This window comes from Paraphaeosphaeria sporulosa, assembly GCF_001642045.1.
Source record: "Paraphaeosphaeria sporulosa strain AP3s5-JAC2a unplaced genomic scaffold CC84scaffold_1, whole genome shotgun sequence".
NCBI classification, from domain to species: domain Eukaryota; kingdom Fungi; phylum Ascomycota; class Dothideomycetes; order Pleosporales; family Didymosphaeriaceae; genus Paraphaeosphaeria; species Paraphaeosphaeria sporulosa.
The window spans coordinates 5,157,998-5,171,935 of record NW_017253360.1 but is presented as its reverse complement, the minus strand read 5'-3'; the positions used below and the strand labels follow the sequence as shown (position 1 = coordinate 5,171,935).

General features: G+C 53.1%; 6 protein-coding genes across 6 annotated transcripts; 5 read left to right on the top strand and 1 right to left on the bottom strand.

Annotated features, from left to right (window-relative positions):
* Positions 1-185: 185 nt before the first annotated feature.
* On the top strand, positions 186-2,778 carry CC84DRAFT_1171706 (MFS general substrate transporter; the record flags this gene model as incomplete). Its single annotated transcript, XM_018179925.1, has 4 exons — positions 186-228; positions 375-577; positions 897-2,065; positions 2,115-2,778. 4 exons carry the CDS (start codon positions 186-188, stop codon positions 2,776-2,778), a joined length of 2,079 nt encoding a protein of 692 aa, XP_018043467.1.
* A 1,840-nt stretch (positions 2,779-4,618) lies between these two features.
* CC84DRAFT_180025 (uncharacterized protein) lies at positions 4,619-5,054 on the top strand. Its single transcript, XM_018185480.1, has one exon. The coding sequence runs from the start codon at positions 4,658-4,660 to the stop codon at positions 4,886-4,888; it is 231 nt and encodes a 76-aa protein (XP_018043466.1). The 5' UTR covers positions 4,619-4,657; the 3' UTR covers positions 4,889-5,054.
* Positions 5,055-5,667: 613 nt separating this feature from the next.
* Positions 5,668-7,366, top strand: CC84DRAFT_1255213 (uncharacterized protein). The gene is made up of 2 exons (XM_018184519.1): positions 5,668-6,071; positions 6,139-7,366. The coding sequence occupies exons 1-2, from the start codon at positions 5,945-5,947 to the stop codon at positions 6,999-7,001; spliced, it is 990 nt and encodes a 329-aa protein (XP_018043465.1). The 5' UTR covers positions 5,668-5,944; the 3' UTR covers positions 7,002-7,366.
* A 524-nt stretch (positions 7,367-7,890) lies between these two features.
* On the top strand, positions 7,891-9,030 carry CC84DRAFT_1160318 (uncharacterized protein). The gene has a single exon (XM_018177471.1). It carries the CDS (start codon positions 7,920-7,922, stop codon positions 8,808-8,810), a length of 891 nt encoding a protein of 296 aa, XP_018043464.1. The 5' UTR covers positions 7,891-7,919; the 3' UTR covers positions 8,811-9,030.
* A 645-nt stretch (positions 9,031-9,675) lies between these two features.
* On the top strand, positions 9,676-12,261 carry CC84DRAFT_1255211 (ABFa alfa-L-arabinofuranosidase-A-like protein). The gene is made up of 3 exons (XM_018184518.1): positions 9,676-10,143; positions 10,205-11,070; positions 11,130-12,261. The coding sequence occupies exons 1-3, from the start codon at positions 9,952-9,954 to the stop codon at positions 12,109-12,111; spliced, it is 2,040 nt and encodes a 679-aa protein (XP_018043463.1). The 5' UTR covers positions 9,676-9,951; the 3' UTR covers positions 12,112-12,261.
* A 177-nt stretch (positions 12,262-12,438) lies between these two features.
* Positions 12,439-13,607, bottom strand: CC84DRAFT_179841 (uncharacterized protein). The gene has a single exon (XM_018185479.1). It carries the CDS (start codon positions 13,464-13,466, stop codon positions 12,615-12,617), a length of 852 nt encoding a protein of 283 aa, XP_018043462.1. The 5' UTR covers positions 13,467-13,607; the 3' UTR covers positions 12,439-12,614.
* Between the last annotated feature and the right edge of the window lie 331 nt (positions 13,608-13,938).

The following is a 13,938-nucleotide window of genomic DNA, read 5'->3' as shown; positions in this document are numbered from 1 at the left end:
ACGCCAGCCGCCCCACTCACCTCACCCTTCGGAATCATTTTCCATTCGCTTGGGTATACTGTCGTGACCGCTTACTCCAAAGAGAAGCAGATAGTCGCTTTTCGCCAGTGTCGCGGTAGTGAGATTACGCTACTTTTGTGTTGCGCTTGAGCGGGATCAGCTGCGGGCCGTTTCAGCACAGCGGGATGGTGGGTGGTGGGGAAGACGTAGTTGATCTGGGGCGAAGAGGTGTGTTCCCCAGGTCTGGGTGGATGCGACAATCGCCTTGAGATAGGTGAAGTGGACTCTGTCGGCGTACCACCAGAAGCAGATTCAAGAACAGTATCTCCTTTTGGAACTCGTCGTCGTCAAAAGCTCGTGCTATTACCTTCCAGAAACCCTACAGTGCTGCGCAGCTATTTCCCAACTGAGCTGGACCCTGGCCCTAGCGGTTCGCCCAAACTGTGGGATCACCACCGCTCCTCCCTCTCATTGGACGGACTTCCCTTGCATCGATCATCTGCTAAGCAAAGCCCTCGGTAAGATGAGGTCCCGGGCATCGGTTGCAGGCCTCCTTCGAACGGGCCCTTCGCTGATGGTGTGCGGTGCGCGCGAGTTCACCTCGCGTGCGCGAGCGTGGTCTAGGACACAGGGGTTGTGTATGCGTGGCTACGGGAACGACACGGCTTTTAGGTCTGCGCCGCCCCTTTGCATTTTGCTCTTTACACACCCCTGGATTTTCGGTCTTCACGCTTTGCGATCGATACAGACGACTTTGGCGACGAACAGGACAGTGCAAATCTGGACTTGCTCTGCGCGAGACAGCGGGTGCTGGTCTGAGGTATTGGTTGCGCCTGTTTCGGACAGAAGTAACATTTTATCCGGATTGTCGTTTCTGCTGACGCGTTGTGTACCAGGTCGATGTAACAGCGCGTAGAGGAGCCATGGGCGTTCTAGAGACTGAGGCAAATCGGCGGTCCCTCGATACTGAAGGGGACAAACAGACAGTGGGTAATGAGAAGCAAACACTAGAGAAAGAGGATGTGCCGAATGGGAGGATAGGAGGTGAAGAGGAGGCTGAGGCGGAGACTGAGGCGACTCCTACTGCGAAGCGGTCGGAGGAGAGAGAAGCAACGGCAGAAACTGGGACTGCACAAGGAGAGAAATCGCCTGCACAAGCCGAAGCTGACGAAGTGCCAGAAGAGCCGGAAGACGAGTCGAAATACTTATCTGGTTTCAAACTCGGCGTTCTGTCTCTGGGTCTCTGTCTGACGACATTCGTCATCGCCCTAGACAACACCATTATCGCTACTGCTATCCCCAAGATCACCACCGTGTTCAATTCGCTCAACGACGTAGGCTGGTACGGATCCTCGTACTTGCTGACCACCTGCTCACTACAACCGAGCTTTGGAAAGATCTACACGTACTTCGACGTCAAGTACACCTACCTTTTCGCTCTGGTCCTGTTCGAAATCGGCTCGATTATATGTGCTGCAGCGACCAGCAGTCCGATGTTCATTGTTGGTAGGGCGATTGCTGGAGCTGGCGCCGCAGCGCTCTTCTCAGGAGGCATGACGATCATTGGCTATTCGGTACCTCTGCGCAAGCGTGCCATCTATATCGCAGCGTTGTCCTCCATGTTTGGAATTGCCAGCGTTGTGGGACCTCTTCTTGGGGGCGCGTTAACAGACAAGGTCTCGTGGAGATGGTGTTTCTGGATCAACCTACCCTTTGGAGGAATATCTCTTGCGGTAGTGTTCTTCTTCTTCTCTAACCCCGAGCGTCAATATAGCCACATGTCGTTCAAGCAGCGGATAAAGGAGGTCGACATCATCGGCGCGATCTTCCTCATTTGCGCCATAGTGTGCTTACTTCTCGCATTGCAATGGGGCGGACTCGTGTACCCTTGGAAGAACTCCAAAGTCTGGGGAAATCTCTTAGGCTTTGGACTGATCATCAGTGTGTTCATCGGCATCCAGATCTGGCAGAAAGACCGGGCAACCATTCCACTGCGCGTCATGAAGCAGCAGACCGTACTCGTGAGCTGCGCCTTCACGGCTTTCCTCTCCATGGCAATGTACACGTAAGTCCTCCCTCTCTTCGCTTCTAAGCAAGCACTAACTTCTCCGCAGCCACATCTTCTACCTCCCGTTCTACTTCCAAGCCTCGAAAGGCACCACAGCCGAGGGCTCCGGCATCCGCACAATCGCCTACTTATGCAGCCTCACGCTCTCGTCCATCATCAGTGGCGGCCTCATCACTGTCGTCGGCTGGTACGCGCCCTTCATGTGGGCAGGCAGCGCGCTCTTTGCTGTCGGCTCAGGCATGCTGTACACGCTCAAGATCAACTCCACGGCCTCGCAATGGATCGGCTACCAAGTCATCACTGGCTTCGGTGCCGGAGCCGCCGTTCAGATCCCCTTCGTCGCAGTTCAGGTCGTCACGACTACCAAAGACATGCCCGTGGCAAATGCGCTTGTCATGTTCTTCAACTCTCTCGGCGGCGCGATCGCTATCTCTATTGCGCAGAACATCTTCATCAACAGTCTGGCAAAGGAAATACCGAGGTATGCGCCGGAAGTGGATCCGAGAATTGTGATTAATGCAGGGGCGACGTATGTGAGGCAGGTGGTCCCGGTGGAGTATTTGCAGGGTGTACTGGAGGCTTATACGCGGGCTATCACGACCGCGCTGGTGTTGAGTATTGCGACGGCTTGTATAGCGGCGTTGGTAAGTTTTGGGATGGAGTGGAGGAGTATCAAGGGGAAGAAGATTATTCCGGCTGGTGGAGGGTAGGACGGGCCAAGGATGGATAGAAGATGTTGTGGTGTTGTTGTTGTTGTTGCTGTTGTTTAGCGTGGCATGTTGGTCTCTACGGCGTAACGTACCCGGCAAGCGAGCTGCGCAGGCAAGCGAGCTGCGCACCCCACCGACTTTTCGCGTCACGTCACCTTTCAATTACAATGGCTCAACCAACTACTTTACAATCGCCCTATAACGAAGGCGATATATCTCTAGCTATCTTAGCAATCAATCAAAACCAGGTTCAAAGTGGAAGACGCGCTGCAACAATATATAAAGTCCCTGAAAGTACGCTCCGTGGCCGACGCGCTGGAGTACTCCCACGACGCGATTCTGAGCCCAATTCAAAGAAGCTCAATAAGCTAGAAGAGGAGGTGATTACTAGGCATATCCTTGACCTAGATTCGCGAGGGTTTTCGCCAACCCTAGGTGCTGTTCGAGATATGGCGAATAGACTGCTCGCTGAGCGCGGCGCTGGCCAGGTAGGCGAGAAGTGGCCACGCAACTTTGTCAAGCGGACAGAAAGCCTTACCACACGTTTTAATCGACCATATGATCGACAGAGAGCTCTATGTGAGGATTCTGAGGCAATTAGGGCGTGGTTCAACCTTGTAGCGCGCACAAAAGCTACCTATGGGATCTGTGATGAAGATACCTACAACTTTGATGAGACTGGCTTTATGATGGGCAGGATATTAGCTCAGCTCGTTGTTACAGGCTCAGAACGACGAGGTAGGCCAAAAGCAATACAGCCAGGTGATCGTGAGTGGGTTACTGCAATTCATGGAATTAACGCCACTAGCTGGGCTATCCCACCCTTTATCATCTTTGCTGGCCAGTATCACCTCTCTACCTGGTACAAGGATAACGAGATACCACACGACTGGGCTTTCGCTGTCAGCGATAATGGCTGGACAACAAATGAGCTTGGAGTAGAGTGGCTAAGGCACTTTATCAAGCATACAGCAGAGCGTAGAGTAGGCGCACGCCAGCTATTCATACTTGATGGCCATAAGAGTCACAACTCACTCAAATTTCAAGCGCTTTGTAAGGAGAACAACATCTATACTCTCTATATGCCATCACATTCATCGCACCTCCTGCAGCCACTTGATGTTGGCTGCTTCTCGCCGTTGAAGCGCGCATACAGCCGCCAGATCGAGGGCCTAATTCGTGATTACATCAACCATATCACGAAGCTAGAGTTCCTGCCAGCCTTCTACGCAGCCTACAAGCAGTCTATTACAAAGGAGAATATCTGCGCAAGCTTTCAAGGCGCTGGCCTAGTACTATATGATCCTGATAGGGTGATAGCGAAGCTTAATGTGAAGCTTCGTACGCCAACGCCGCCTGCACTAGAGACTACCCTCTGGGAAGCGCGAACACCAAGCAACGCGCGTGAGCTAGAGGCTTAATCAACATTAATACGCGATAGGATACAGAGGCATGGAAGCTCATCACCTACATCTATTATTGAGAGACTTAATCAGCTTGAGAAAGGCTCTACAATGGCAATGCACGAAATAGCATTAATGCGCGATCGGATCAAGAGCCTTGAGAAAGCAAATGAGACTACTATAACGCGCAGAAGGCGCAAAAAGAAGCGTATCTAGCAGCGAGGCACCCTATCAAAGGCAGAGGCAGAGGAAATCATAGCTCAAAATGAGGTTGAGCAGCAGCTTGAGGGGGAAACGCGTCAAGGTAGGGCGCGATCAGGTATGAGTCGGCAGGCTTCAGCGCGCTGTAGGCGCTGTAGGGAGACTGGCCATAACTCGCGAACATGTAAGAAGGACACTAGAGATGCCACTTAATTTAGCATAGTAATTATATTCCATTATCTTATTGTGTTGTTGAGATATACCACTATAGAGGCATGAAAGTCGAGTGGGGTGCGCAGCTCGCTTGCCTGCGCAGCTCGCTTGCCGGGTACGTTAGTGTTCTCGCATTCAACGGGAATTCAATAGTTCCTACCCCAGTTTCAAGCGAACACCAGTGCCATCGTGAAGACGTGTACGAGTCAATCCGTTGTACTGGAAGCGTGGCATCCGTGGGTCGGCTGCTTAAACGGGTTCCCTGCACGTATACGCTTACAAGAACACAGTGATGTGAGCATTCATGCCACGGATTACCCGAGTCGACAAGTGCCTCAAGTCATGGGTTGCAGAGAAGACGTAATTGTGCAGGTCCATGTATGAGAACCTCTGGGAGTACCCCCGAAAAGGCCTAGCGTAGGTCGGAGGAGGCTGAATCTACCTCGATCTGCCCAATCACGATAAGCATAACGCCGATCGATGCCAGAGATAGAACCCTGAATGCGACTGCAGGTGGGCCAACAGATGCGGCCAGAACGCACGCCTCGACTACCGCTTATACACTTCCATCGTCGGGCTTGTTGCACTGCCGCGGTGTTGCAGTCGCACACACACATCAGCTGCTTCTCAAAATTGGCAATCGAGATCCCTCGTGAGGCTCTGCTCCACAGTGGGGGGTTTTCCGCCGCAACTCTCCGAATTTTCTTGGGTTTGTGGGGGTGTATCGAGGGCGTTGTGGATCGTAAACAGAGGCAGAGACGTTTCGTTCACGCACGTTACAATGCGGTCAATGCCCCTCCGTACCCCTCCTACGGCGTAGGATGGAGTCTAACCACAGGTAGAACGCCCCGCGCCAACAGCAATGAACTGTCGTAGGCGGTGAATCAGCCGCATACGGCGGCCTTGCAGCAGAGCCCCACTAGATCACTCCGAGCAGGCCAAAATTCGCGTTCTGAAGAGTTCCATCAGTGACGTCGACGTGCATCGTCTTGAGCTACCGTGGCATCGGCACCAATCACAACACCCAGCTCGCGCACCTTCCCCTGAAGTCCCTAGAAGTATCTCAGACGTCCCGCTATCGCACTATCCGCGGCCGAGTAGCGTGGGATTTTGGCTGCTGATGCCGTTGCTATCGTGAAAGAAAGTTGTTGAGTACGAACGTCGCTCGGTAAACGTTCACGATGTCATAGTAGCGGAGAAGGCCTAGGGCGGTGCAGGCCGTTCAAGTGCTGCTATAAAGAGCTGTGACCCAAATTTACCACGACGGTACTTACTACACACATAAACCACTACAGCGCACAGACTTCTTTCTTTCCTCGCACCCTTAAGGAGAATTCACAACAATCACCATGGCTCCTATCGCGATTACGCCTCCCGCCGTTGAGGCCAAGTCCCAGCCCGCCTTCCCAACTTCACAGGCCGCTCCTGTCGACCCCTCAAATATTGGCACTAAGCGGAAGATCATCTGCTTCTCAGGTACGGTGCAATTGATTCAATTTTTCACGTCAATCGCATAGGAGAATGAGCGCTGATCGTGGTCTAGATTTCGATGGAACAATCTTCATGCAAGACACCGGTCACATCCTCTTTAACGCCTTCGGTTGTGGAACCGAGCGACGACAACAGCTCGATGAGCAGATCCACAGTGGCGAGCGCTCTTTCCGTGATGTGTCGGAGGAGATGTGGGGCTCTCTCGATGTGCCCTTTGACGACGGCTTCGAAGTGATGAAGAAGGCGCTCGAAATTGATGTCGACTTCAAGACCTTCCACCAATTCTGCATCAACAACGAAATCCCCTTCAACGTCATCTCTGCTGGTCTTAAGCCAGTCCTCCGAAGGGTCCTCGACCACTTCCTCGGCGAGGAGAACTCCAAGCACATCGACATCGTCGCCAACGACGCCACCATCTCCTCCGACGGCAGCCAGTGGAAGCCCGTCTGGCTCCACGACACGGAGCTCGGCCACGACAAAGCCAAGTCCATCAACGACTTCAAGGACTCCGCCCGCCTCGAGAGCGATGACGGCACCATCCCCATGATCATCTTCATTGGCGACGGCGTCTCCGACCTCCCCGCCGCCCGCGAAGCTGACGTCCTCTTCGCCCGCCGCGGCCTACGCCTCGAGGAGTACTGCAAAGAGAACAGCCTGCCTTACATTCCCTTCGACACCTTCGCCGACATCCAGCGCGAGGTCATCAAGATTGCCAAGATCGACGACGAGAAGACGAAAGGAAAGGGCCTACCGTCGAACTTCAACCCTCGCGCGAACATGTGGCGCCGCGCTAGCAGCAAGAAGAACGTTCCTCTGTTTGCTGCTATGACTCCCAAGGAGGAGAAGGTGTTCATCTGGCCAGAGACATTTTCTGAGCTGAAGCCTGTCGCTGAGAATGTTCCTGTTGCGGCATGATGAGCTTTGCGGCCGGCTCCGCGCTTATACCTTCTTCTCTTATTGGCATTGCGATACTCTCTTCATCAGAGCTGCTTCACTTGTTTCCATTGCATATTGTAGGCGTCAGGACTTTCTATCGAATGCCAGGGCCCTTGTATTTTCTTTTTTTCTTTTTCTTTTTTTGTTCAAGGCATGGCTAAGGACGAAAACGATCGATCCATTTCGGTGTTCTGGGTTGATTTCACAAAGATCGACGAGGAACGCCTCCGATACAGATCAGAAGGCGTACTGGATAAGATATTAGCACTCGCTTGCATCTAGATTGCAAGTAGTAGGATAGAGAAGCAGTTAGAATGCTATGCATGTACGGAAGATTTAACACCATGACTATATTCGTATGCGACACATGTAGGATGCTTACTGTGGCTGAGGTTCTGGGCAAATAAGGATCTTACTGAAACACTGGACCAGCGAACCGACGAGGACTGAGTAAGACCAACGCGGCACGAACCCGAGTTCCCGTCAGTCATACGTAAGATTAGATGAAATCAAAAGCACCAAGTACCATCATTCTATTCAACCTGGGAAAGGGAACCGTTTATCATTTCTTTCGACTTGTCAGCCATTCTCTTACAACAGAGTACTTTTGCCATGAAAACGGTCCGTCTGACGCTCTTGCGCTCTAGCAGTCTTTTCTTGAGCATTCTGTCCTTAGCCATCTCTGCTGAGAGACTGCTCCCTCTGCCGAGCGGACCATATTCTGTACTCTACAATGCATTCGACATCGCCGACGCATCCCGTATCGATCCACTCGACCCCGACAATGGCACTCGCAGACTAATGTTCTCGTCTTTCTATCCCGTGGAGCGGTCAGCTTGCTCCCAGACTTGCACAATCCCATACATATCGCCAAATGCAGCGCCCTACATCTTCGCGATGGGAACGGAGCTCGGGATCTCAAGTGACGAGCTTGGCCAGATAGCGTTTCAGGTATGCTGCACGACGGCGCGCGAAGCGAGCAGGACTGTGAGCGACGTCCCGCTTGTCTTTCTCTTGCACGGTTTGGGAGGCACGCGACTTCTCCACAGTGCGCTCGCGCAAGAACTCGCGAGCGAGGGCTTCGCCGTTCTCACCATGGACCACACCTTCGAGTCCATTGCTGTCGAGTTCCCGGACGGGTCCGTCGTCCCTGGGCTCAACGCTTCAGACCCGACCATCACCGACCCCGAGCGGTTGGATCCCCTCCACCAAATCCGCATCGACGATGTGCGGTTTGCCGTCTCGCGACTTGCGAGCAAGGAGGTCGCAGCGAAAGTGGCGCCGGATGCCTCGTGTGGATTCAACACCTCTCGCGTCGTAGCGCTGGGACACTCATTCGGCGGCAGCGCGTCTATCCAGCTGCTCATGCTTGACTCGCGGTTTGTCGGAGGGCTCAATCTGGACGGCAACCAGCATGGAAACATCAGCGATGCGCAGCAGCCGGCCGTACTCGTGGGTGCCGCGGGCGCAACTGCGTATCCACACAACTCGACCACGGATCCTTCCTGGGCGGAAACCCTGCGGCATTTGAAGGGATGGAAGGCGGAGATCGGGGTGACTGATATGGCGCATATGGGCTTTACTGACTTGGCATACCTGAGCGGTATAGGGGCGCTGACGCTCGAGAAGGAGGTGGCGGATCCTCTGGTTGGATCGCTAGATGGAAGGAGGAGTTTTGAAATTGTGTCGACTTATGTGAAAGAGTTTTTGGGGTTTGTTCTCGATGGTAAGAACACGACGCTCTTTGATATGCCGAGTCCGGAGTTTCCTGAGGTCGTTGTGGTGTGAATATCGAAAAGTAGATCTGGTGAGTTTTTCCAGGCAAAGGGTTGTACGCATGTGCTTGCCACGGTGGCGTTCTTTCCGACGTTTGCTCTTTGGTGTAGCTGCCGATATATTCCTGCACTGCGGATGATAGCCCTGTCGCTGTTGTCAGTATTAGAAGGTGTGGTGCATGTGCACCGTAAGTAGGGCCTGGCATCGCCACTAGCCCATTATTGTAGCTCCGCTTCGCACCAGTGCACAGTCACTCCTGCATCTCAAGGTATTGCTCCATTCTCTCTGCACCTTTTCCAAGGCTGGTAATCTCTATCATGGTGAATTCGGGGTCACCAAATCATATCGTTGAGGACAAGAACGCATATGGACGCCTTGTGTACGGCTCTGAAATAAGACACAAATATACCTTCCATCAGCGCACACCTCGGACATGTTCAACCCGAAGCTTGATTTTGCTTAGCCATAGGCAAGCGAAGCTTATCTTAACTTGGCTTCGGCATGTTCGTATGATCCCAGTACCTATATGGTAGGTTGACGTCTTCGAGATCGCTGCAGCGCTGCATGTTTTGGAGCTAACTGCAGAATTTAACCGGATGAGCCGCATGGTATTCTTCAGCAAAGGAGCCGGTCAGAATTTTGCAGCCTCGGATCTCACTTCACGTTGGTGTCGCAGAGCTATTCATTTTTGTTCGACATGAAAGGGTTGTCAGATGAGAAAACTGGTCAAAAAAATCTCAAAATGTAGTCCATTCACGAGTGTATTGCGTGGAAGGAGTTTTGGCCGTTGGAGCTTGAAAGGCTTAATTCCAGATTAGGGTTGAGCCTTCTCCACAGCACCTGCACGCTTGTTTGTTCCCCTCACACTAGCCCGCAAACTCCACGCATCTTGCACGCTTGACGATCGATTTTCCCGCCAACCGAGGATCGTTATAGAGATACCAGGCTGAGTTGAATTGGATATGACGATCATGGCACAAAAGCCGATGTAACGCATGCGCTCGGAGTCGCCACGCTTCCTCGTCATGGCATGTCCACGCTACTCCCAGCTAACAGGTTAAATGGATGAGGGCGTAAGGGTGTATAAAGGTGAGAGCTTCACTTGCGCGAGGATACGCGTCAATCACGCTCTTCCGTACATCTCAGCGATAAGATGTTTTCCAAGGCTCTCTGGGCATCGGCGTTGGTGGCCACGACCCAAGCTGTTACTGTCAAGGTTGCTTCCTCGGGAGGCAATGCTACTAGTCCCTATCAGTATGGCATCATGTTTGAAGACATCAACAACTCTGGTGATGGCGGAGTGTACGCTGAGCTGATCCAGAATCGGGCTTTCCAAGGCAACACCGTAAGTGCGCTGTACATTATTTTATTTGCACGATTCCATGGTGCCAACCAATACTTCTCAGATCGATCCAAGCAACCTCAACTACTGGAACGCACTAGGAGGAGCTGACCTCAAACTTCGAAACCTCTCCAAGCCACTATCCTCAGCACTACCAACTTCGATGCAATTATCTGCTGGAAACGGCAACACCCGTAGCAGTACGATTGGCTTCTCGAATGTGGGCTTTTGGGGCTTTCCAGTCGTATCCTCGTGGGAGTATAAGGGGTCGTTCTACGTCTACGGCAGCCTGGATACCAATATCACTGTCTGCTTGACCTCCTTAAGCAACGAAGCGTACGCCGAGGCTCATGTTGAAGTGAAGTCAACCTCATCGGAATGGACCCAGTACCACTACACGTTCCAGCCAACTATCGATGCGCCCAACAGCAACGCGACACTCAACTTCACATTCCCTGTGTCAGATCTCAGCAGTCCGGTCAACTTCAATCTGCTCAGCCTTTTCCCGCCCACCTACAAGAGTCGCGAGAACGGCCTTCGCGTTGATCTCATGGAAGCCATGTCTGATCTCAAACCGAAATTCTTCCGTGCTCCAGGTGGCAACAATGTCGAGGGCAACTCTGCACCGTACTGGTGGAACTGGACTGAGACCATCGGTCCACTCACGAACCGTCCAGGTTTCCCTGGAACTTGGGGCTACGAAAACACCAATGGCCTCGGCCTGATTGAGTACATGCTTTGGGCTGAAGACCTGAAGATGGAGCCAGTTCTTGCAGTTTGGTCTGGCTTCTGGCTTTCAGGTCAAGCCGTGCCAGAAGACGAACTGAAAACCTACGTCAACTCCGCTCTGGACGAGCTTGAATTCTTGATGGGCGATGTGTCGACCAAATGGGGAGCTTACCGAGAGTCGCTGGGCTATGGTCCATTCCAGTACGTATGAATGAGACTGTAGATTACTTCAAGTCGGTGTACTGACTGTTTACTTGCAGAATCAACTTCGTCGAAGTCGGCAATGAGGATAGCTTGAATGGTGGTGCACCAACGTATGCTGCATATCGCTTCAACGCATTCTACGACGCGATCAAAGCCGCATATCCACATATGACCATCATTGCGTCCTTCTATGACGTGGATGGCGCAACTCCTCCATTTGACGCGGCAGGCGACTTCCACGAGTACGCCATTCCGAACCAGATGGCCAAACAGTTCGGTAAATTCGACAACTACACTTCCGAACACCCGCTCTTACTGGGCGAATATGCGGTGATAGAGTACAACCAGCCCCACACTACCGGACCTCAATGGACTCCCGGCGCTCCTCGTGCCTTCACACCGTTTTGGTACGGGTCGTGCGCCGAGGCCATTTTCCTCCTCGGTGCCGAGCGTAACTCGGACAAAATCATTGGGGCCTCGTACGCTCCTGGCTTCCAGAACTTCAACAGGTGGGAGTGGATTCCAGATCTGATCGAATTCGATGCCTACCCAGGTCACACCACTCTTTCGACATCTTATCATATGATTAAGCTGCTAGCAGGAACTCTCATCACGGAGAATCTGCCAATGACCATCAGCGACGGTGGCTTTGGCCCGGCTTTCTTTGTTGCTGGCCGAAACAGTGTCACCGGCTCCCACATCGTCAAGGCCGTCAACTACAACAGTACAGGAAGCACGCAATTCAGTTTCTCCTTTGAGGGCGTTGGTAAAGGTGCTACAGGTAACTTGACCTATCTCACTGCGCCGATGAACGCTTCCAACCCGATCGGTGGCAATGTCGTCCAAAGCCACGGGTCGTCTGTCACTGCTAGCCACGATGGGGTCTTTCATTTCAAACTGCCTGAGTACAGTATCGCTGTTCTTGAGATTGGAGCGGAGTCTGCGGGCGAGGGCTACAATTACAGCGACCCTGGTAAGAGGCAGGGGTGGAAAGGTTGGAAGAGCTGGGGTGGCCCCTTGGGGCACCACGGCAATTAGAGTCTTTGTAGGTGGGGAGGTAAAGCCCCTAATTATGCGATGACAGATATGTGATTTGCATAAGCCCATTTGTACAGAATACACGGCTTCAGGGCTTATCATGGTGTTGAGGTGCTTGTTGACAAAGTCGTACTCTCGGGGACGAAAGGGTTTGAGCTATTGTGAAGATTTTGTTGTCTTACTATGGATGATAGACTTTGAGTGGTTGGAATTAGTACGACGCACCTGCTATCTGTGTTCTTCGGGTCAAATTGCTCATTGGGCATGCGGCTACTCTTCTCGTCCGGCCCATGTAAAATTATGCAGAAACCCATATAGCGTGTGTATCACCAGGTATGCGCACATCACAACCAACTGATCATTTCCGCTGGTTTTCCTCCCTCGGCAGCTTGCTCGAGTTATCGTACGCCGCTTGTTTTACCGTCTATCCGCTTTAATAAGGAAGATGCGAGGACACTGGCCCAAATGTTCGAGGGGATGCACGCCCAGCGCATCAGCATTCTTCATATCGACCACGTTGAGACCTGTGGAGTACTCTCCCTTAAACCACAGTCGGCGCTGTGCGTAGCAAATCTCTCATGGACTGCATACCACCTCATATACATGAAGTTCACTCCCATGCAGAACTGCCCATACCAAGCCATCTCAGCCCAGTGCCAGCGCGCACGCACGGCTTGCGTCTGCAAGGCAAGCCAGTCCAGCCCGCCAAACGGCACCGTTTGCCAGCCAGTCTGAAACCTCACCCGTGATGCCCGCACCGCTCGGCACTCTCGGCAGGCCGTCGCGCCTCCTGCCGTGCCCGCCGAAACGACACCACTCGCCAGCGCCGTCCCCTCGCACAAGCACAGCCCCACGCCTCGCATCCCACACAGACCGCACGTTCGTGCGCGCCGAAACACCCGAGCGCGCCTTGCCGCAACACACATACGTAGACGGCCCTGCTGCCCTCGCTTCCACAACCGCCAGCCATGCTGCACACCATGCCGCTGCCAGCGTCGCACGCCCCGCCGCGCCCGTCGTCGCTTGATACCCTCCGCGCAACACAGGTGACGCGCGCGCGACCCGTCGATGCGGATATTCTCCGAACCTGGCTGTGGAACCGCGAGCAACCCAACCCGAGCCGGGGCTGCGACTTCCTTCCCGTTGCGGCGGGCATGAGTTTTCTCGGGTGGTGGGTTCGCCATGCTTGTGAAGGCCCTCAGCTTACTTCTAGGGGTGGAGATTGCGTGCGACGATGGAGGGGAGCGCGGTGAGGCTTGAGGTGGCACCGGAATGGCGGTGAGGTTGCGTGCGTGTTTGTATCTGGGGTGTTGGCGGGCTAGTTGCTGATGCGGTGGGTTGAGCGTGCTGGCCATTGGATGAGGAGCTGATCTAGCAGTGAGTTTGAATCCCGTTGTTTGATGTCTATTGAGCTCAGTTAGATTGGATCGCAGGTAGCTTGGTCGGCATTGCCAATAATCTAAGCTGCGCGTGCTTTAATTGAGTGAGGGTGACGGTTGACATGTTCCAGGACGGTTCACTGCATGACGGTGAAGCAAACGCGAAGATCGCAGCTGCCATTGAGCGAGCGGGCGGACGACCGACTGTTAAAAATTAGATTGCGTTCATTCTAGTCCCTTTTAAGTGCCTTCAAACCATGGCGGCTATCTGCCGCGACACAAACGCATCCAACACCATCGCTACATGCCCAAATCAATCAAGAAAGTGCGGTGGATTTCCACAACTAGAAAGTACAAAAGATGCTGATCACGAAAGTGATACAGCGTGGTATGTAAACAGACGGAACCGGGGATATCTTGCTGCCGTGCTCTCGTGACCCATGCAGAA